At 41.0% G+C, this 24,330-nt stretch overlaps 1 protein-coding gene and 1 long non-coding RNA gene across 24 annotated transcripts in view; one reads left to right on the top strand and one right to left on the bottom strand.

The window, feature by feature from the left end:
* The window catches only part of LOC107271854 (suppressor of lurcher protein 1), a 207,028-nt gene that overhangs the window by 88,055 nt on the left and 94,643 nt on the right, over positions 1-24,330 (bottom strand). For 17 of the 18 annotated variants that reach the window (XM_015748347.2, XM_025089067.1, XM_025089066.1 and 14 more), the window contains one exon: positions 18,366-18,580. The exons of the other annotated variant lie outside the window; for it this stretch is intronic. In XM_015748347.2, the coding sequence (XP_015603833.1) occupies positions 18,366-18,580 (215 nt within the window). The remainder of the gene's footprint in view (positions 1-18,365; positions 18,581-24,330) is intronic. 18 annotated transcript variants of the gene reach the window in all.
* Positions 1-24,330, top strand: part of LOC107271857 — a 68,151-nt gene that overhangs the window by 40,996 nt on the left and 2,825 nt on the right. For 3 of the 6 annotated variants that reach the window (XR_003061000.1, XR_003060998.1, XR_003060996.1), the window contains 2 exons: positions 4,032-4,256; positions 14,782-14,991. This is a non-coding gene — a long non-coding RNA (uncharacterized LOC107271857). Of the gene's footprint in view, positions 1-4,031; positions 4,257-5,335; positions 5,410-14,781; positions 14,992-24,330 lie in introns of all 6 variants that reach the window. The other 3 variants (XR_003061001.1, XR_003060999.1, XR_003060997.1) reach the window with 2 other exon arrangements.

The raw sequence follows: 24,330 nt of genomic DNA, 5'->3' as shown, positions 1-24,330 counted from the left end.
CCGTGCCTGTCGTTTATTATCAGCAGAAAAAGTGCAGAAAAGATTTACGACGGAAGTCGATGGAGGTCAATGCCTCCCAAGTTGGAATTCAGTAGCAATTAAGGATGAACCTTTATTTCACACCGTGAGTAGCATCCCTGTGGTGGGTGTGAAAAAAAATTTACATGTGATACACATATAGATTTATGTATGGATTAGACGTGACTTTCGACTTACGTCGACGCTCGGCAAGGAATACGAAATCGTTTGGAGCGTCGCTTTAAACGAACCACGAGGCGGCCACATTTCTCTTGGGCTTCCTCTCTCGTTCAAAAGTTGCTCGATTTCCTGGCAACGTAACGACGCGATGCGCCGCAGCACAGTTTCCCTCCTCGTTGGCCTCGTTCGACGGATCCCTCGAGGAGTTAGCGCGAACGTAGCCCTCTCCAGAATGCGCGAAATGCGAGGAAAAAGAGAACGAGGGTAGAGTGGTAAATAAAACCCCTTTTCAGAGATGGGCTGTATTCACGTTTAAAATTTCGGCAGTCATAAAAAATAAGGGATGCTCGAGGTAACATCCCTAAAAATGTATATTCTCCGAAGCGAAACGAAAGGGGTGGGATATGAATTTATAATTTTTAAATTCGACCCATGACAACGTTACCCCATTCGACTGTCGGCCGCGTCATAGAGAGAGAGAGAGAGAGAGGGGGGGGGAGAGAGAGAGAGAGAGAGAGAAGAAGAGAAACACAGGAAGCGAGAAAAGACAAAGTTTAAGTTAACCGGAAACCAGGAGCATCTTACGCTGCTGGCTGCAGTTGCGGGAAACAGAAGTTGAGTAATGAAAGGAAGGAGCAGCTGAGCAACAGAGAGACAAGGACAAAGATTCAGGGAAGCAAGGAAGAAAGTAAGTAACCGAGCAAAGAGACGTGGGAAGGGCGGTTTTTTATTTTTAAACGAGAAACCGGATGTGCGGGCCCACGACGTAGGTTGATGTCCAAGTCCAAGTAGATGCGGGAAGACGTACGATGCAGACGCAGAGGAAGCTGGAAGGTCATGGCGCGAAGCACGTAAGGAGCGGTGGATGGATGCTCCGCCGTCTTCTGAGCTTGTTTTCGCCAAGATTCAAGGAGATGGTTCCTTGGCGAAAGGACGAGGGAGGCTGCGTGACCGGAATTACGATAAGCCCGGAAACGCCCGAGAGCATCCTTGCGAATCCAGTCTTTTAGGAATTAGAGCGATAAGCCAGAAGCGGACCGGAAGGAAAGTTTGACGTCTTGAAAAGAATCTTTTTAATGCGGCTGTTGGAAAAGTGTCGTTTGTTGGTTGACTTTCTGAATTAGTAAGATCAAGAGATTTCACTGTGTTCGATTATATATTGACGGATTATATATTGATACGGTGTTTCTATGGGCGATAAAAATAATTATCGTTATTATCAGAATTGCGTAAATCGCGCACTAGTTAATTCATTCGAGTCATTTGCTCAGTACTGTTATTTAGATTTTCATTATCTTCAGAATCTGTGGATTATATACCAGTTTGATACGGTAGGTTAATTTTGAAGAATTATTCACAATTTATTACCAAAATCGATGTCGATACTAAAAATTTCCGAATTTATTATCATTATTTTCTTAATGGGGGCTGAATATTTATTTGTCGCTGTCACGTTCCGTGATCGCGTTTGCTATCGCGGCAACTTCGGGCTGCTTTTAATTTACGTCGCCTGGGTCCTTGATGATCCAGACTTTCGAGCTTGCAGTTACCAGTACGAATTTGAAACAGCCCGAACGCAAAGTCCACCGGTGACCCAGGTGGCAGGAAACGCGTTATAGCCATTGCGGAGTTGAAGTGGATTTATTTCGAATAGCTGAAGCCGTTCTGTACCCTTTCGAGAAAATTCCTATTGTTGAGTTCAGGTAGCTTCGGGTTGACATTTCTGCGTTTGTCGCTCGTGCACTCGTTCACCGGTGGTTCCCGTTAGACTTCCTAGCGACGGGGTCGCCCATATTTATTTTCCAGCCTTCTCGGTCCGCCGTCGGCTTTAAGCTCATTCACGCATTTACATCGAGGCACCTGGTGGTAGTAAATGACGTGGCATTCAGGGTAGCTTGGGTTGGAAAAGAAAGCTCGGACAAAAATGGCGCATAAAGCCCAAGTCGAAAACTGAGGGGCGGCGAGAATTGAGGGGAAGGTGAATGGGTCTAGGTATGCAGGTGCGGGACTCGAGTAGTCGGGGAGGATCGAAAGCGGGCGAAAGGGAGCAAGGGAAAATTTTGAAATGAAATATTAATGGCGATGCTCCTTTTCCTTACCCAACAAAGATGGCGGCACTGCTAGGACGCTCAAAGAAAATGTTTAAAGTACCGAGTCGTTTTTGCCTGATGACAATGATAATCTGGTTTAATTGTAAAATGACAAAAGCTTTCTTGGCGCCAGGAGGTATTTTCATTGGAGAGATTGTGCAGACAGTAAGGGAGTTTATTATAATAAACAAGCGTAATATAAGTGGACTCGTTCCTTCGTATATATTGTACGTACATACTGGATTGCTACCAGGCTACCAGGCTACCAGGCTATATGGCCACTGACTGTGCTATTCGGTAACCCTTTCATCCGTTGGGTAATTAGTACCCCTTGCGGTGGGACAATGCAGCCTTTTGCCGTCGCCCCTCGCTCCCTCTATTTATTGTCGTGTTTTCCATTTTTTTTAAAATTTCTTATTAAAAATGAAACAAAAGACACGACAAAAGCAAGAACAAATTTTCAACCGAGCGCGACACTTTTCCCGTCACTGCTGGCTCGTCGATATTTTTTAATGCATTTTATCGATTTACAGTTAGAATGGAATTCGGCAGTGCGAATTAAAAAATTTTATTTCTTTTTATTTTTCAATTCTATTCGTTGTCACACTCCGAGTGATGCTTATAATGGCCAGATTGCTTTGTCGAGTGGCTAACGTCACGACCTACTGTATACGTAACCTACGTTTCAATGTTTCTTATACAGTTTGGGCAATTGCTTTAGGGATTTATATATTATACAAGTTTGTCAACAAATGTCTGTAGAATATTTTGAAGGGATATAATATATTCGTGAATAACGTGGACCGCCACTCACCACTCGTATCTATCCGTATAATAATCTGCTTGGCGAAGTGGATGCCGTATAAACAAGAAATTGTTAACCGTAATAGATTTATCGTCTGCGAATGTAAATAGCCGAGTGCTGAAACGCAGTATGAAATAATAATATTTGCTCGGAGTAATTATTAATTAGCGCAGCTCGGCTGTAGCTTTGTGAAGGTATCTAGCCAGACTAGATACCATCAACTCATCAACAAATTTCTCTAGCATAACACGAGCAATCGTATATTAGCCACATTCCACGTTGTATCCCTTGGACAAAAGAGACACGTTTTCGTTACTTACGAATTTTAACTATATTGACTAATTTTAATATCCTATAGAATTACACGACAAGAGGTATTACAAGAATTTCGTAATTTGTCATTATGATAGAATAACTGTACAGGGGTTGATTTTGATACAATATTACCCACCCCTGGGCTATCTCATGATTATTCTCATATTTTCATATTTCTTTTTTTTTTTCACTAGGATCTCTACAGCTTTCACTCGGTTTATCATATCAAGTGTTTTTAATCCAGAAAGTCTGTCAACGTAGAAGCACGTAAAGCACGTTTCAACGTTGACGTGAGATACACTTGATTAATGGAAAAAAATAAAAATTAAGCGGTAGATTATTTTATTATAAAATTATTTCACAGGATTACATTCTTTTTCAAAATTGCATTCTTCAATTTTTGAATACTGCATTATATGCACTTACATTAGTTCGACTAATCGGTGCACTCTAAATCCATTGTATTTTGATCGAAGTGCACGTAAGTAACTTTGATAAAAAAAATATGTTAAATTTTTTTTTTAGAAATTCAATGTAATATATGTACACACACCTATATCGTATATATGTACTACTTGCTGTAAGAGTCATTATGAAAGTCGTTTTTTTTTTTCTATTTCCAGAACACAGTGGGAGCAGCCTAAGGACAAATTCTCAAAAAATCCCAAGGACTCTTCCCTGGGGATTTACCTGGCTTTCGTCCTGCGACTGTCCCTACGTTACTGAGACAATTGATAATTGGCCCTCACGTTTCCAGAGACGGATTTTTCGGTATCATTACTAGAAGACTCGCAACTTCCCTCGGATTCACGACTCTCCACTTAATTGCCACTCTGCCATGGAAGAAGGTAAGTACCAACTATACGGATTCTTCTTTTTCTCTTCTTACCTCTTATCTTTCCTTAATTTCCCCATTTCTCTCTCTCAACCTCCGAGAGTCCGTCAACGAGCGCAGTCCAGAGTCGAGCACATCGAGTCGTCAACCCATAAACCGTATTGGGAAATATCTCGGAGAATCTCTCCTGACAATTTCCCACCTTTCAACCTGCCGATATTGCACTACAAAAGAAGCGGATTCACCGGGAAGCCTTGCACTTTGCAGCAGTCGCTGTTGCTCACTTGTCGGCAGTTTAACCACGTAACTTGGCTCTGGCTGCTTCGTGGGCTCCTCGAAAAAATCGCGACTATCGTTGAGTGTGCAATTCTCTATTTCCGCCCTCGTAGCCCTTTGTATATTATATGTACAAAGAGAGAGGGAGAGCGTTAATGTGTGCATTCCCTGAAAGTGACATGGTGGTACGATGCAGTGACATTAACATTAATATAAAATATGCAGATGCATTTCTCGACTCCTATCCCGACTGCACTATACCGACCGTGAATAATTTTTTACGAAACCAAAAAAAAATAGAGCACCATCCAAAAGCTCTTTTATGAATTTTGCGTCATTCGTCTCGGGGGGGATGATGAATATTTTTGTAGATTATTTTAAATATCATCGTTCAGATGCATAATGATGGTGGGAATATTGAATTTGTATATCGCTCGAGGTGTTTCCTTTGATTTTGAACTACGCGAAAGCGAGTGTACAGTCCTCCGGAGTCTTTTAAAGGTGAGCTCACTGCACGGATGCTGCGAGGAGGCCTGATAAGAGGAGTCGAAGTAAAGCTCTGCCGTAGCTGCGAATAAGCCGAACCAAAGCTTCTTACGGGATGCTCGAAGTAAACGATCTTGCGTAATTGTTGATTAGAAATTCGCTTTTGTCTTTCCCAGCCTGACTTTTATCTCGCTGTATTGGCAAACTTAAAAGCAAAAGTCGAGGATCCGTTGCACCGCGGGTATCGCGGATGACTCGAGTGACTCATGCATCATGCACGCGAGGTAATGCGCATGCAGAACATCTGCCGGGAAATTTAAATATTTGCAGGTTTACCATTGCTCTTCTTGGATTCCGTCGGACACATATAGGCACACATGGTCCATGTGTATCAATGTATTTTGGTATGTATATTTGAATTTTTAGTCTTTTTTTTTTAATGCATTGTCCAGGTTTGGCATTGAAATTTGTAGCCTGATTTTTGTATACCGATAATAACTGAGGGAGGAAATTGTTTTTAATTTTCTATATTTTCTTCTTTTTTATTTGGACCATATGGACCGTTGGGGACGAATGAGAGTTTTGTTGTCTTAAGCACTTGGGGAAACGTGAAGTTCGTTAGGGGATGCTGCGTGCCAGCAATTCAGTCCGAACCGCAAGGGAGGTAACGCAAGTATTTGCATACATATAATTATTCAAATTCTTCCTAATGGAATTTGAAATTGTTGGTTAAAGGTCTGAAACGTACTAGTCGACTTGACGATATTTCTACGCGTGTATGAAGGATATAAGGGAGTGGTAAGAGTTTAAAAAAAAGATGAAGTTCGCGTATTAAACGAGAGCTGGAAAAAGATTTTGAAAAAAAACTCTTCCGTCATAGGTGAAAAAAAAAAGTCTTTTATCATAAATTTATCGTTTAATTTCAAGAACATAAATTCTTCCTTACGTACTTCTGTACGCTGCTGTTAAATATTATGGGTATTCGTGTTAAAAGGAAGAAGGCTAAGATATCGTATAAATCTCCGTAGCTGTACCTAGTCATCCGTCCCCCTATAGAAGGGATGATAAAGGAACTCTTGAGATTGTTCACCAAGTGAAAAAATAATAATCCAATTCACAGACTGGATAAGGGCACAGCAGACGGCTGTGAGAAACGCATTGGAAATTCTTTATGGGCTGGAGTTAAATGGACGTGTGCCTATTCAAAAAACCGGAATAAAAGAAATCGTTAATCTTTTACGAGAAAGTTTTCATTACGTAGAGCGGGAGAAAGGGCTCTTGCCAGGAGTACATAAAGAAGGGGTAGTTGTGTATATATTTTCGCTCGTCATAATGATCTAAAGTCACGCGAGATACAACCCCCTGAGAAAGAAATGGAGATGATTAGTAAAATTGAAAAAAAAATAAAAATTGTTTAAACTACAAAAAATGAACTCACTACTATATCTTAGGGTAAACATGGATACTGGTTAAATGTATCGGGGTGATTTACATGATTGCTTAAAGTCATGGGGTTGGCTGTAGTAATTAAGGGTTGCAAATTGGGAACAGTATCAGGACATTCTTCACCATAAGCCCTTACCGAGTAGAAAACTGCAGTGTAGAAAACTTGAAATAAATATCAATTGGTACCAGCTGCGTATGGGGCAGTCGAGGTCCTTGGTAGGGAAAAAAATCATCCCCTCGATTTTATCCAATTTTCAATAAATTGAATTCGGTTCGTTAAGCGTTCGAACGTTGGGTTAGGTTACTCGTGCCAACACAGCATCTTTGAATACAACCGGGTTGGTACCCGTGTAAAGTGCCGGTTACATAATTCTGAATAGGAATTTCAAACGTGTGCAAAAGTAACATATAAAATCGCTGGTGTTTTGTAGAAATAAAAAAAATGGTTCAACCCAAAAAAAAAAAGATTTTTAAAATTTTGCCTCAACCTTTTCCGGACACATACCGTATATAGGGTAGCCACTTTATTCCTAGACTTTCCACTGTTACGAATACACCCTGTATTTCGGGTCTAGGGTAATGGCCAAGCAGAAGCCCAGAAACGGACTGGCATGTAAATGTCCTCGTAAGGTGCGAAAGAAAACAGTAATTTCCCCACATAAGGAGGGACGCATCTGCATGGTAACATACTGGCAGCTCGGAATCTCGAAGGGTTGACGGTCGTTACGCTCTAGACAAAATGGTTGACATTATCGTATAAAGTACCCAGGGTCACACAACTGTGGCTGTCCATAGCCACGTGCATGCATTCGTGTCCCGACCACAAGGGCAAAGGTTGGGTTAGGTCGAATATTAAACCACTTAAAGTTGAGTATCAGCTCCGACAATAAAAGGACTGACGAATTGGATAGGTAAAGAGGTCGCTTATCTTTTATCACCAAACCCCTTAACCCCTCTACCGGCACTTAAGGTCAATATTACAACATATCCTTTCGGGAACATCCTACTTTTTTCCTCCGTAGAGAAAAGTCGTTGAAATTGGCCCCGAAGAAAAAAAAAAAATTACGTGATCCCCTTTGTGATCCAAAATTTTGTTTGAAATTCTCATGACGTCACTGGCCAATTTTTTATCGCACCATTTTATGCACAGACCGCGTAAATAATTAATTTCAAATTAATAAATCCCTCTGTCGCCATTCGAATTCAACATACCAATTTATTCTCTGAGAATCCTATTTTTTTTTTTTTTTGAAAAAAAAAGGTTTCTCATCTCGCGATTGAAAAAAAAATATATTAATCCAGCCTTCCCACAGGTTCGCTATAAAATTATTAAATTTTGTATTACCCCGTGCAGATAGATTTTAATGGAGTTGGTACGCCGGACACGTAGTCACTTTACTCGGGCTGGCTAGAACGACGGAGCTCGTAACCTAACGTGTATACACACATTTGTTCAGAGACCGGCAGCAGCAGGACGGTCATACGCGACATACGGGATCCACTCTTGTTCCCGTTCATCCCCAGTGTAGTAGAAATCATCTCCCGTTAGCAACTCGGGGCTGCCAGCCCAGGTAAATATCTTTTCCCGAATCCCAATACGTGTTTGCCATTATACCCGGAAAGAGTTAAAAACAATATAAAAATATATTTAGCGGAGGCAAAGAAAAATTTGAATTTTTCATCAGGCCAGAAGACTATTCCCGTATAGTTTTATTTTTGTATTCCCTCTTACTTCGGACTCTCTTTCGCACGTGCTACCAGGGAAATGGAGGTTATGTTCAGATATTCGGATAAAATACGTTTTAGCAACAGCCGCAGTTGCAATTCGCATAAAACATTGACCAGCGGCTAATTTGCAACAGTACCCATCGACCTATTACCTATGTACATACATATACGTGTATACGTGTAGTTTGTTACATATGTACTTCTGGCTACTACTGTCCGACAACTCGACCGCCTACATTCTCTTGTTCCTGGGTTGTCTGTTAGTAACTTGTATATACCGTAAGTGCCGACTCCACTAGCACCAAATTGCTCTACCACCTACAATAACTGGATGCTCGCCGGCCAATTTTCCACAGTAGCCGCCTCGTTCACCTTTCGGCCAATTTAACGCGTTCGTTACGTGAGTCAAGTCATGTGAATAAAAAAAAAAAAAAAAAAAAAAAAAAAAAAAAAAAAAAAAAAAAAAAAAAAATAGACGGTCGAACTCGACCAAACACATATGATCCACTGCGATTCGTATGGCAGCTACGAAGTTCAGAAGATACGGCATTTAAATTTGATTTTCGATCGTTCAGATACGACTCCCTACAAAAGAATGTTTATTTTTACATTTTTATTTTTCCAAATTTTTTCCCCAATTTAATTTACATTTATTGAAGTTGCTCATACATGAGGGTTACTCGATTCCGTGTGTATGGTGTATTTTCAAAATTCTGTTTGACACGAAAAAGAAGTAGCTCGCGGTTGATAAAAAGAATCATATGCAATAATTTAGTAATCTTCGTGCGCAGCACTCGCGAGGTGTTTGATATTTTTATAAATTCATATTGACCTTTGAACCTGCTAAAATGTCAAATGGAATTCGTAATCCTCGCGCAGTTAAGGAGTCTCGCACGAAACACGTGCTCGACAGACGTTTTTTTCCTCCCCGTCGAGCTATTTCATAAATGTATCCATAAATTGTTTTTGGCGTCCAATTGAATTTTTTTTTTTTTTTTCCCTTCTATACCACCAACCCTCGGCACTTTTTTCCCCAAGGTGGAGAAAGAAACGCTGGTGCCTAATTTATTGCTGCGTTCTGTTTTTCATCCCCCCAATTTGTATTTCGAAACTTTGTTATACCTCTCTGATTGGGACTGACTCGTTATTTCAGCCGATTGAAATTCAATTTTATGCATTACCAACCTAACGATCCTCACTATCGATCAACCGATACCCGTCCTATTGTCAGCAAACAAACCAATCGTAACTTCGCATGGGGAATATATACGCGTATATATGAATCATCCAAATTGAACTACATTCGGGACACTGGATGACATCGAGACCGATCGGAATTCCTTTTAGGAAAACAAATCGTTACCCATAGTCATTTTAATCATTGAAAACATTCAGAAGTCGTGGAGTTAAGCGAATTACATCGGAATCTCATTACCACCCCTCATAACCCACTCCCCCCACCGTCCCGATAATGGACACGATCCAATAATCCCTCTCTTCCCCACCCGCCCCACTCTCTCTCTCTCTAACATCCACTTGTACCAGATCCCATAATCGGTTCTCATTCTCTCAAGACCGAAGATTCAAGTAGACTGGGCGGATACCAGTCAATCTGGTCCGGACCCCCCGAATGATCTCGCTAAATAGCCCGGGTGTCCACGCGCTGGAAATGTTTTAGTGCCGACAGACAAGACGCATGGTTCCCCATAACCATTTCGAATAGGGCTAATACGAGCCCGCGAACCCAAATCCCGCGGAACACGCCAAGAATTAGTTCCCTCGATCTTGGTCACTTGCCTCCTGGACCATAAATTCCGGCCAGAATGGTTCCTACGGTAAGAGCCAAGGGCACCCACGCGATCCCATCCACCCCTGACTAACCTAACCGTTACTAACCTTAACTTACCTAGCTGTCAGATCAATATAGATATACCACGAGGATACCATTGAGAACGAAGAATTATATTTGTCCTGAATTTGAACTCTTGATAATTTATTAACTGATAACAGACGCAAACATTTTTCCTGAATTGCAATTTCAATCTAATTAGGAGTGGCTACATTTTTTCTTCGTATTGTAATTTAATATTATTACGGAGGGAATATATGGCAATTATTAATAATTATTATAGCGGTATTAAGTCATATGCTGCTAGTCAGGACAAAATTTACGGTAATAACTTTGTGATACGTGCTGAGGCTAGACTGTAAAGTGCGATCGCGGGTTTAGAAAGGGTTGTAAAATAAACACATCCCGCGGATTCATTTCCATTCCTAAAACCTATCTCTTGCTACCCTCGTAAAGCAGTAGCACTTCTGCGCGTATATCTGCTCGGACTGCCAACACGAATTCCTGCTTGCTTCTGCTATGTTGGGAACTGACTTCTCCCCTTTTTTTTTTTTTTTTTTTTTTTTTTTTTTTTTTTTTTAATATTCTACCGCGTTATTGCGACGCTTGGATGTGTTTACGAGAGCCGTGATAAATTTGTATGTAAATAAAAAATTCTTGGCTTTGCATGATCTAGGAAAAAGGAAAGCACCGCGTCGTCCAGACTTTAAGTTTACCTCGCGTATCGCACACACCATCTCAGCATTAAAGGTTAATCATCAAGCTCGCACGAGCAAACTTTCACCTTGCATTTTTTACGTAATCTTGGTACATATATATATTTTTTTACAACTTTCAGATAAACTATCTACGAGTTAACTGCGCAGCACCCCACCGCTTAAGACTTTTATTAACCTTATCACGCACAGATCCAATTAGAGTCTCTCTTTATTTCCATTTCATTTGCCAATCTAAGATATTATTTCAAAATTTTTTTTTTCACAAAATAATATTATAAACTTTTAAACAGCCTTGTTGAAATGATAACGATAAGTTTTTCCCCGCAAAGTCCATATCGTGAGGGATGCTTATAAAGTTGACCAGAATCAAAATTGTAGTCTTCAATTGATCACTGGGGTTAATCTGATGTATGAAAGTTATCTGAAATATCTGATAATTAAAAGTTACTATGAAGGATTCGATTTAGTATACCCCCATCCCCGCTACCTGCGGCTATAAATATTTTCCGATGAAATTACATTTAATAAGGGAAAGTTATTAGATATACTGTTATATACGCGGTAGGATGCTGGAATGATGGAAAGGTACCGTGGGAGGGACCAGGGTGAGCTATAAGGGCGTTTAGGGAGTGGAGGATCTTGCAAATAATACAAGGCGAACAGGAGAAGAGATTTAACCTGAGCTCCGTACTCTATTTTAATTTACACCGATATGCCACTTTATTACCCTGCCAAATTGCGCCAATAAACAAAGCAGGGCGGCACGCGAAATAACTTAATAATTAACCAGCCGAGTATGACTTAGCAACATATACCTCGTACCATTTGCATAATCAATTCGAGAGCTAAATTCGTCCGCGAGTATCGTCTAATAGTATGCATAATCTTATACGGAAAAAAAAAAACAGAAATACAGAAACAAAAATTGGAATCAAGAGAATTTTGCCCGAGACACCATTAACGACCTTTCTCAATATTACTCTGTTCCGTATAATCTCCCGTAGCACGAAGTTTTCCAATATTAATACAGTAAAAACAAAAAAAAATGGTCGTCAGTGTTTGACGATGAAAAAAAAACAGGTAAAAAACCTGAAACCTCCGTTTATTAAAACGGAAAAAAAAAAGAAGAAGAGAAATAACAAAATTTCCACGGGGAATAGCCAGTAACTGAGATTCGCAGTCAAAGAGAAGAATGACGTCACTCAATATAACGTGACAGAGGATTTTTCGTTAAAAATTTCCAATCGACGATGTCACGATATTCGCCGAATAAATTTTGCTGATTAATTTTCGTGATAACGATTAAATTAAGTGCATGACCTTTTCACGTTTTGGCTGTAATGATACGCGAAGTACCGCGATTACGTTGATAAGCGTATAAATTATTATTATGCTACAACAAATTGCGCGCTATGATTTAATTTGAAAGAAAAATTGTACAGTGCCGTTTATCGAGTTACGTAACTGATAAACTATTGATAAAAGATAAGACGGCCGGTGGGTAGCTCGTATCTCCTTTATCAGACCATAGCTAAGCAATTTCATAGTTATCGTTTGGTCTCCGGACCCTTACCGGTTACGAAGCACTCGTAAAGGCATAGATGTCAGTTTAGTATTTTCGCGCTGCCACGTTGGTAATATCGATTCTAGGGTTTAACGCTCCAGCGAACCATGAATGTGTCGCGGGAAACGCAATGTTTTCTATGACTTCCAGTGGGGCCAATAGTCAGCGCAGACTATATCACTTATACAGTAATTCCGAGTAGTACGACAATATACGTACACAGTGCATATAAATACGCATATACAGTAATACAATGAAATATGGGGAAAAAGAATTTACCAAAAATTTTGCTTTTTTTTTTTTTAAAAAAAATAAATATTACTGTACTACCCAAGTATCATCGCGCACTACCTTTTCTGCTTAGCCCAAGAGAAACTTAAGAATCGAGTCTGATAAAATTTACATGCAAACAAAATTTTCACGAGGTTTTCTCTTATCTCTCCCTGCACCCTTTTTCCTAAAGAATTCCTTCGCTCCTGTTATCACGTTCGTAAACAGCGACTCTTACTCGAAACTGCTTTATTCGCGGAGGAGGCTCTGCGCCGCGCAAAGGTAATGCAAGTAACCGTCGACTGCATGATTATGCAAAGTGCTACGGGCAGCCTGACTGAAACAGGAGCATATACCGTATATATACAAAATATACATATACTGTATACTCAAAAGTTCAATCACGCCGCGCTGCAGCGCATAATGCCTTTAAGATTACTGGCTTATCCTCTATGCTATTAAGTGAGCATCCTACGTTCTGCTAGGTATGCGTCGTCTTACCTGTAATACTGAATTGACGTAAGGACGTCGGGAGGTGGGGGTGGGAGGGATAGGGGGATGCAATGAATAATTAATAAAATAATTAAAAAGACTTTGAGTCGTGAATTTTTGAACTTTGACCTTTTCGATAACATACGTCATACCACTTTTCCAAGCCTAAAGAACAACTTCAGAGACCGATAAGGCATCGCGACCTTTATTCTTGATAATGTCTGGCGACATTAAAAAGTCAAAAATAAAAAAAAGGAAAGGGGGCAGAGCTCATACTATAGTCCCCTATCTCTCTTTAGCTTAGTTAGTATTCCGCGCCGGTTTAGAACCCTCCTCAAGCAACCCCAGTAAATATTTGCTACGGTCAGTGCAATATTCAGTTCCAGCACGTTCGCCGTATTCCTTCTCTTTTTTTTTGTTGCTGATTTTTTTTAACCAGAGGGTACTCCTTTAATATTCCATAAATGACCAAGTGATAACGCACGGACTGCTGTACGGCAAATTGAGATTGGCGAATAATCGAGTAAACGTGAAGTTGTAATAAACTTAAAGTGGCACATAAAGATATACGTAATCGCTAATTATAAGAATTGATATCGAGTGAAATGCCGGCCGTGTTCTATTTAATTGTCGTTAAACCACGTTAAGGAATTTACGTGAAATACTTTTAGCCGCCGATACGGGAACTTTGAGCCTTCGTATCCGGGAGGCTCGACGCAAATGAAAATGCAAAGTCACTTAAGTTTACGCACCAAGTCGTTTCCTCGTCTCCCAAGGATCACGAAGGAATCTGCGGATACGTACAGTAGTTGACCCTCAGAATCTCCGGCTTAATCCTTGACCAACTTAAATTGGATTAGTAATCCGTGACTAAGGCTAAAATCCATCGAGTGACCGGCAAGAGTAACAGTCGAGTGTCCATCAGATTAAGCGGATAGGTTGATTAAGATATATATGCTGAATGAAAGGAAACAAAAAAAAAAGCTTAAATTAATTAGCATCGAAAAAATTACAATTTTTGTTACTGTATCGGAATAATGGAAATTAATATTTTTCACGTGTATTCCTAGGAAGCTCAAAGTTGCTGAAGGCTCAAGTCGAGATATTGTCATTCGAGTAGACTTCGGTATGGATTTCCGGGTACGTTGAACTTATCACCGAGTTTGCTTGTGCAGGATCAAAGAGCTGGAGAGCGAGAGAGAGAGAGAGAGAGAGAGAGAGAGAGAGAGAGAGAGAGAGAGAGAGAGAGAGAGAGAGAGAGAGAGAGAGAGAGAGAGAGAGAGAGAGAGAGAGAGAGAGAAATAGTAGTGTTTATCGTGCCACGGGAGAAAGAGAGAACGATGGACGAAGGAAATGAATCGAAGAGAGAGAAAATGAGAGAAAGAGAGAGAGAGAGAGAGAGGGAGAGCTTTTCAATCAATTAGCTTTTCAGCCGCGTCCCTTCATAGGTTCATCTCATTTAACCCAGGGTTTAGTCCAGGACCTCGTTAAGGGCTACAGATTACACTTTAATTGAGCTACTCGTCACAGGGTGTCACGTAATCGATGAAGTTCAGGATATTTACGAAAATTTTTACAAAACCTCCAATAAACGGGGTGAAAAATTTAATGAATTCACGATTAGGATCCCGCATCTTTCTCGTTAATAATTACTGATGCTTCTGGCTGATATTATATCCAAACAGCAATTTTGTATTTAAATACGTAGCTGTGTGTTGTGACTGGGCGCCCGCCGCGACGCGCGACCCTGTACGGCCCTGCACAGCCGGGGACTCGGCATTTGTATTTGGCTCGATGAAGTGACACCACGTGCGTTTCCCAAATGTCTGCAGTAAGTGGGACAGAGTGGGACAAAGTGGGAGCGAGTGGGACGGAGCGAGAGACAAGACCAAAGGGAAGAACGTCTGGAGCCACGTATGTAAGTACGAATTACATAATAGTCGCAACGAGACACGAAGAGATAGAATTACAAAAGCTTTCCCTTTACCCCTTGCAGCAACCTATATATTATTACGGGGATATATATATATATATATATATATATATATATATATATATAATATGGTTATGTTCCCAAAGATTCCCTGTCACGGATATGCTATGTAACTGCGGGTTCATGTTTCCTCTAATGGGTTGATGGTATTCCCGTTGGCTCAGCAAATGGCTCCTTAATGGCTACTAATTGCCGGGGAATTTGAAGAATTTCAAACGAATGCAAATCGAGCATCGATCTTTCGTACCGGAGGAAAGTTCCCGATCTCCAATTATCGCTACGCCGCTTCCCGTAGCTTTTAAAGTGAATTCAAGCAAATTTCATTAGCCAATCGATCGACTATTAAAATAATGTCAGATATTACATTTCCTTCCTGTGTACACTTTAAACTCAGAGTTAGTATCCATGTAGTATATATATGATGCTGCTACTACCCTTATCTGGGAGTACAATAACGTCAGTTATTACGTATATTCTCGATTTTGAATAATCAGTCCAGTGACGTCATTCTCTTCTGTCAGTCGACCCCTCCCCCCCCCTCCCCCCCTCTCACCATCCCTGTTGCAATCGCGCTCGTATTTTTAGCTATGGCAATCATGACCGCGCGTGACAGACAGAGACGGAAAAAGCGAGTAATAATGAAACTGAGAGAGAGAGAGAGAGAGAGAGAGAGAGAGAGACGCGGTGACTGGCACGAGGGAGAGTTGCTCGCAATTTTCTAATTAATTGCTTAATTTGGGCGAGATTGGGGCCGCGGGCGAGGTACCGTACTAAATGAATTAGCTTATGGCGGTGTAAGTTCCATCCCTCCCCTTCCGTTTTCATATTTGATTTGCGTTCGACGTAATAATATTTATTAACAATCTTTGAGGACTCCCCAGCGCGGCAAATTCGAAATTCGAATTAGCGTTACGTTCCTCCACGTTAGAGACGTTAAATCAATTGTCTCTGCTAATCAGCGACATATTATTCGCTGCACGTACGTCCAACGGTTAACGAACTGGTTAACGGAGACTTGGCTTTTTATCAAATGCTCGGGGGACTTAATGTTCGATTTGAATTATCCTCTGGTTATTACAATCTGGTATAGTAATCATATCGATGGCTGATTATTTCGTAACATCGGATATGAATAATCGCAAAGTTTGATTCCAAATTAAAACATATTATAAATATTAACTGTGACGAAAATTCGTGTAGAAATTTTCGGTTTTTTCAAAATTTTCGTTTCGTTTCCCATAAAAAGATTTGCCACTGCGAATTCAGACAGTCCAAAGATTCGCCCCCCGAAGCCCGGACCTTCGCTGACCAGAATCGTTCGGGTTTACGGATAGCGAGAGAATTCCGGAATCGATTTCTCCTCAATTCTCCAATTTTTTTTTTTGTTTCCCGTTCCCTACCCCCTCTCGTCCCTCCTTATCGCCCCCTTAATTCCTCACTTTCGGAAATTCTATTTACCCCAAAAACCGGAGCAGCGGCTCGTTCGAAATAATTGTCGGACAGAAGAAATACCTGACTGTACATTACTATGTCGCTGTTCAACCCCACTGCCTACCCTGACGTACTTTGTGAAGCAGCCCCCCAGGCTTTTGCGTAATACGCTCCTACAGAAATATACGTACGTACTTATACATATATAGGGTGGTTCGACGCGACCGACCGAGTCCCATGTAGACACTGTGTCGCCTTTGGGTTCCAGGGTGGAGAGTGGTGGGCGAAGGGGTCAGGGGGAGGCTAATACCCTCTTAAAGAGGGCAGCTTTACGGGTGAGTGGTTCCATTCACGCATTCGAAATAGGGGCGCAAGACACTCCGGAGGGTCAGTCCACTACATTATCGTGAAGACATACGTGATAAAATTCTTTATCAACCCCTTTGCCAAGTCGCGCAATACTGTATACAGTCGCCCTCGGAATCTATTAAGTGCTGGAGGGGATGCGCCGCATTTTTTCACTCTCCATCCCCAAACAGTGGCAGAGATTGCTTTTCGCTGAGAGAAATAGCCGCGACGGTCGAGGGGGGTGGGTCGAGAATGACCGAGGGGAGTATGAGGGAAAGGGGGAGGATGGGGGGGTCGCTAAGAGAAATACCAGCTAACTCAGAAATTCGAACAGTCGCATATATGTAGTTGCACGTACTGTACATACATCTGCTACGGACCTACATGGCTGTGATATATCTATATGTACCAATAAACCACCCCTATTGTATTTACGTAAAAGGGGGGTAGAAATCGCGTGAAGTATATTTCTGCTTTTCGAATTACCCCCGAGAATTCACCGTTTCAAATCTTCTCGGTCCGAACTTTTAAGGGGTGGTAAAAATACCCTGTTGTTTTCTACCCCTTAGACCTTCTAAGGGTTGACCGAGGGGTGGGACAAAACGTGGGCGGACTATCCCTACGCGTATCACGATTCACCCCCATGTTAGAAAAAACAATGTTACGGCTCCGGACTCACATGGATAAACTTGAGTGTCCCAGTAAATTTCATTAAGAGGCACCTGTCGCTCTTAATCCAGTTCAATTGTGTGCCTCGATGGCACTTTGCTCTTTTGGTCCATCGGTGAGGCTGGGTGTCTTCGATCTCGAGATATCTTGGCGCCTTTAACGTCCCTTAGATACGTGGGTACGTTTTTATACGTCGTGGGGAAATCAAAAAACCTTCTTAATCTATGTAATATCGGCTATAACACGTTCCTGGTAATTTGCCAATACGATATACCCGGTACTAGCTAACTACTGCTGAAAGCGTATAACTTCTTTCGTATATCCAAATTATATATCATTGTTATCGTTATTATCGATCCAAGATAAATTACAGTAATACGGTATTTTTATTACGGTGTAAATCAAACGTGTAACTACGTTCTTTGCGTTCTTTCCTGCTGTTCATTATTTTTTTTTCAATGATATTTAGAAATTGCGTAAAGATATAGCGAGACTCTAATAATTACTCTTGAATAAAATATACGTCGTAGTAAACTTTTTTTACCTGATGTAACTGCCTCTATGCATGGATAATCGCAGCTCGTTTTATAGCCAAGGGAGAAATTCAATTTTAAACTGCATTGCCACTTAATACATATTTTATCAAGGGTCTATGTCCCAGTCGTGTCCTCCGCCTTGGTAGGAATATTTATTGTGCAATTTATTTACTTACACGACGAATGGGAAAGTTGGCTGGTAAGTAAAAAAAAAAAATTATTCACAGAGACTACGAGACTTGACAGTTTTTTTTATTTTTTTTTTTTATTCTATTAACAAACTTTTTTTGCAAAATTAATTTGCTCATTACTCACGTCTATCGATGAACCGGAAGTTTCCGGAGAAACCGGTACTGTTAACCGGAAGTCCCTCCGTGTGAAACTCCAGGACCAGCATGCGACCGGAACTGTATAGTACTTGAGGAACGTCTGCCAATGTCCCACAGAGTAATCCTGACCAGGGTGTGTATTCGGACACCCCGTTGTTCTCCAGGTGCAAGAAAACTTTAAGGAAGTCGCTCTTGGAGCAACTGAAACAAAGGGAACGAAATTGAAGATTTAATATGTATATCAACGACCCATGATAATATTACTAGGTAATATTGGCACACCCGATAAATTGAGGCGGTATTTCATTTTTTTTTCTTTTTTTTTTTTTTTTCATTTTTTCCAATAGATTATCGGAATTGGCTTTATTGCTGCGCGAAGCATCCTCGGTATTCCTAATTGCCTATAACCTCAATAGAAATTACCTGACAATGACCAACGCGGCCACCATTTATGGAAACAACGTGTGTTTTATCCTGAGTTATGTGCAAATTATGAATTATTTGATTACACGGTATAAATGAAAATTCCTATGACGTGTATGACCTCGTATTATTTTGATTAAAAAAAAACAAATTATTGTATCAACCAAAAACTAATCAAATAGCCATGAAAATTTAATCGTTACCGAGTATTTGCCTTTTGATTAAATACGTAAATTTTTTGATTTTCAACAATTGCCCAATTAATTTCGACTAATGGACGGTGTACTCTTTTTAATTATACAGTCATCGGCATACGTCCATTAGGTATTATTTTTCAGTCCCGTTAACTCCCGATGTACCCCACGTTATTATTTCGGAATCACCCAGTATGTCGACGTTTCACAAACGCCACTTTATTGACCTCGGGATAAATGGCGTTACAGCGTGCACTTAATGTACTTAGAAATTGCGCAATTGGTTTAACCCTTTGACCGGGAGCTCTCTCGGTACCACGAGCGCTGCAAGAGAGAACAGCCACGTAGCGAAGCCGCCGTTTGCCTTTAAAAATAGCCCCGCGTTAAACTGTAATTTAATATTCATTCGATTAAGCCGATAATTATTTTACAAACTCATTCTCTCCAGTATCCACGTGACTATCGAGCAATTTTATACCAAATTGCCAACCAATTAATCTTTTTCGACAGGAGAGTAGACAGGAGGGGGAGGGAGGTGGCCGAAAAAATATTGAATCAGGTCGTCCATTTATTACGTAAAGAAGTAAATAAATAATTTTTGAATTACGTTAATGATTCATATCATAATGTATCTCAATTATGATTACGCTATTCTTCAAAAGTTTGAATACATTCCACCTTCTTACGAGACCCAAGAGACACAGGAATACTTGAAGCATAAATAAAAGATACATTCCCAGGACTGTACCATTGTTAACATAACCCTTCCATTTATTTCGACCGTGTAATTTCGAAGTACAATAGAAAATCTCTTGGCCGTGTAAAATCGTCATTGTAGCCATATACTGGGTGCACAGACGAGTCATGTACCAGGATCACATGGGAAGTATATAAACGAACAGAAATAAATAATACGTATAATTTTCCAGCTACCATTACAATGCACCCCCCGCTAACCCACCGCGTTACTTTTGCCATCCAATTAATCACCGAGCAATTTATCAGAAAAATAGGCGAGAAACGTGACAACGTGACAACGTCACAACGTCACCCGTAGCGCACAATGACATAAATCAAGAATTAAGAATGATATCCATCACGATCCCAGGGATGCTGTCCCATATCGCCGGTCAAGTTATCGGAGGGATCCCTGAGGGAAGAAAGACAAAAAACGTCTGACTCTTGATTTTTGCAACAATGACGACCATCCAGTTTTGGCCTTGACAGATAAAACTTACGTCCTAAGATAGCAGCACGTCGGTTCGATCTCGCCGCGGCGTAGCCGTCCGGTCGTCCTCGGTGCTGACCAAGGGACACGGGTTCGTTTCTTCCAATTCCAATTGACGTCCAATCAATTCTTCTACATCGGCGCGAGCGGAAAAACCAAGGCTTACAGTGAACTTGGATGAAGCTACGTAAGCTTACGGGACTGTTCTTGGCTCTGGCAAAAGAAATCTTACCTGCTACTCCTTCGAGATTAACTTCAGACCGGACCTTGTTTTTTTTTTCCCTATACAGTCTATGACGAATAACTCTTGGGTGGCTACGTCATTCTGGACGTAAGGTTATAAGGTCCGAAGTTGGGCTTTATTGTTGACTTACTGTCAGGCACGAAAGGAGAATAGCAAAGTGCACTGGGGAGTTAATATAATTCGATGCTGGGTATTTTTGGCTGTGACTGTGTCTGGTTACTGTTTGATGGTGACGCATTGTCACGAATTGGTCGGACTCTGGGTTCTTTGCCAGTGGGGAAGATGCTGCTTTGATCTAATAAAGATTAAAGGGGATCCTCTCTCTTGTCTTTTAAATTCACTGGGTGTACTCTTTAATTAATGCTTTACTGTCTGACAGTTCAAAAGGTCGTCCACGTTTCTTTCTACCGTTAAAGTTTTTTTTTTTTTTTTTTTTTTTTTCCCCCCCCCGTTAATTTTACAAGTCTCGTGTCCAATGACGTACGCTTTGGGTGAGCATTCTTTATGGTGGGCATACAGCGCAATGTGAACCGGATTTTCGTTCTTTGCGAAAAAAAAAAAAGGAGAAACACGAATATGAGATGGGAAATTGTACTTGGTCGACTTTTACGCTCTCACCTCCACCCTCCCACGTGCTCCTGACGATTCGAATCCTCCGTTAATACAGTTTTCGTTAGGAAGGATAAAGAGGAAGAAAAGAAAGTGGACAGAGAGAGGGAATGAAGAAGAAAGAATAAGAGCAGAAAATAATCCGATCCGTGGGGACCGGAAGGCACTTTGTTATGTAAGACCTAATTCTACGGCTAAACCCGGCAAGACTCCGTGGAGAAACGTTACGGGAATTTTCGAACGCGTCGTTTTCTACCATTAACTATGTAATCTTCATGCATTGAAATTGCTATGGTTAAAGTTCATTTGACTTTGTTGCCGAATTGATTCTCTGGACGGGTTTAAGGGTTATCGCGGCTTTCGAGGTATCGAGGGGCGCATGCGCAGGATTCGCGTGCCGTTTAAGTTTGCCGTATTAATTGAGCGACAATTGGAAGCAGCGGTGACGAGAGCTGCACTCACGCCTAATTAATTTTCGTAAATTGCTATCTCGACGTTTCAGAATTCCCATTAATAGGCGAGTATAACTTCAGTTACCGTAAACGAACTTCGGGATCTCAGGCGAAACGAAATTATAGCGATTTTTCATGGTTGGGAAATACGCGGCGGGTCTTGAGAAATTTGGGCGTGTTGCAATTTGCCTTAATTCACAGTGGGTTACATTCGATCCCTATTAAATTACGGGTTCGTTTGGAGGGAATAATTAAAAACGAAAGAAAAAGGTAGATTACGTGCAAGAACAATTAATTTAAAATTATACAGACTGCGCAACCATGAAATACGTAAATTTAACGAAGATATTGAATTTCACTAAGGAACCGTTACGTACGTGCAAGATAAAAAATTGAAAAATTTTATCCCGTGAAACGTTTATTTTTGAAAAATTAATTCTTCTCATCCTTTTCCTGTTTTTCAATATCAAGCGAAATTCAATATCAACGCCTTTGCACTTAATCTCCGTGGTGTCCTTGTCGTCGCTTCAGCATCAAAGTCCGAGTCAGCCGGATGCTGTGTGGCGTGTCGACAGTTTGAAATGCTCTTAACAAGGGTTTCCCGTCGCAAGCAGTAAGATAAGGATGGGCTGTTGCACCATAGAATAACGATATCACGTAGCGAAGAAATGAAGGGCGCCAGTGGAGAGAGCGTCGAGAGACGTCGGGAGGCGTCGCTGGATCTCAAGGAGTGCGAAGCTAGCGGTAGCGGAGGGTAGAGGCTGTGAAATTATATCCTCAGAGGGCAAAGGTCGTACCGTAATATAGCTTTGAACGAAGATTTATGCGAGCTCTCCTAGCCCATATGCTGCTCAACAACATTATATAATCTCGCCCCATTTTACTCTCCTTGTATAACGTATTTCCGCCGCGGTCCGCATTTAAAAGTCAAAGAGAGCATTGAAACGGAAATGACGCAATAGTCGAGTAAACCATTAAAAACATGTATAACAAAATTTTTATTCGAGTCAATAAAAATTTTCGTACACCTCAGAAAAAAAAAAAAATTAAATTTTTTCCAAAGGCACGAAAATACATAGTGGGCACAAGAATATGAATTCAGTATCCGCACGTCCACTGTGGATGATACTGTGGCACAAAGATCCCACCGGTCTTCCCAGTAACTTCTCACCTGCGTCTCCCAGAAGGTTTTCTCCACTCGAGCCAAGTAGAGATTCTACCAGGAGATGAACTCGAGTTCCTATTAGACGCGGGAGTGATTAGTGCAGCGCAGAAGCACGATTCTACTAAAAGTTTTTCGTATAAGAAACGCAAGTTGCTCGAACGCTGCTAGCTCGAGTGGATGAATTTAGCGCGGAGGAGATGGTAGCTCGTAGGACTGGCGTCATGCCAGACGTTGGGGGCTCTTGGGAAAAGCGTGAAAAATGTTTTTGAAATATTACACTGGCAATTTATAATCTCGTGCAATTTTATCGTGAGATTTTTGCAAACTGCACTGGGTATACGAATATTGTGTGTGGTACTAGAAAAAAATGATATTACAAAAAAAAATCGAATTTACAGAAGAAAAAAACTATCAGCCTCGTTTTTAATTTCACAAAAAAAAAAAAAAAAAAAAAACTATCATCCATTAAATCTATACAGGGTCATTATATTTATTCGCATTAGTCTCGCTTCCAAAGGCGCGATCGCATTTGTTTTGAGTTACAACCGGAAACACCCGTAGGGGGTGGTAAACTTAAAAATGTACGATTGCATTTTCGATTTCCGAGATTGGCCGGCACATTTATAGCCGACTCTACGTCGAATGTAGGTAGGTTAGGTTAGCCTATATCTCGATGAAACTGGCTAGGTCGTTACGATTTCTCTCTGAATTAGGACTCGCCGCTCACCCGTTGGATATTACAGTCGAAGAAAATTTCAGGGAGATAACCTCTCTCCTCTTTGGCAGATGCAGTCGGATCGATTAAATACGAACGATGCATGGACTCGCCTCAATACCTATGAGACGAAAAACAAGCTTCAATTTTGATGGTTACAATAAAATTTTTTCGACTAAAAAATACTACAATCCTTATTGCATTCCCAACACTACGCAGCAGTCCTAGTCACAAGGACGTCGCCGAAGTCATCCTGAAGTGTCTTACACGTGAAAATGTTTTACCGAGGATTTACCACGGGACACGAGTCGTGCGCCGGAGCTCGAGAGTAGTCATTCTGAAATCCGCGAAGCGAAAGACATTTTTTTTCCTCCCTACTTGATTCTCCGCGTGGCTTAGCGGAAAGGCGAAAAAAATTTCGAAAATCAATCTTGCACGTTTGTTTGATTGTCGAGGAAACGTTTCCAAAAGTTAAAAAAAAAAAATTCCTATTTATAAGAAAATTGAGATATCCAGCGTTCGTCTGGATCGCAGCACTTAAGGACATAAACTATTGATCAAGTCATTGGAGAAGACATAGAGGGACAGTCGGTAGGGGTGGAAAAGAAGAAACGGAGAATGGCTGATGATTATTTCATCCCTTGGGTTCGATCTGTAAATCAGGAGGCCATAGATTCCTCCCTCGGGCCAATAAAGCGCTCTCATCCCTCTTTCCGGCGTCACGCACCCCTTCGATTGAGAATCTCGACCCAGTGAGTAGACAAGACTGTCTATAGGGTTTGGGGGTGGTTATGGGACAAGCGACGCCAACGCTATTTCACTCTCTACATTAAAATAATTTTTCTTCCCTCAACTTCGGTTAGGCGCCCTGAGGATATTCCGGTGGGAACTTCACGTCTGGACCGAGGATCCAGGAGGGGT

Source organism: Cephus cinctus, unplaced genomic scaffold, assembly GCF_000341935.2.
Source record: "Cephus cinctus unplaced genomic scaffold, Ccin1 Ccin1_scaffold1043, whole genome shotgun sequence".
Taxonomy (NCBI): Eukaryota; Metazoa; Arthropoda; class Insecta; order Hymenoptera; family Cephidae; genus Cephus; species Cephus cinctus.
Note: the sequence above shows the minus strand (reverse complement) of the source record. Positions and strands in the feature narration are given on the sequence as shown.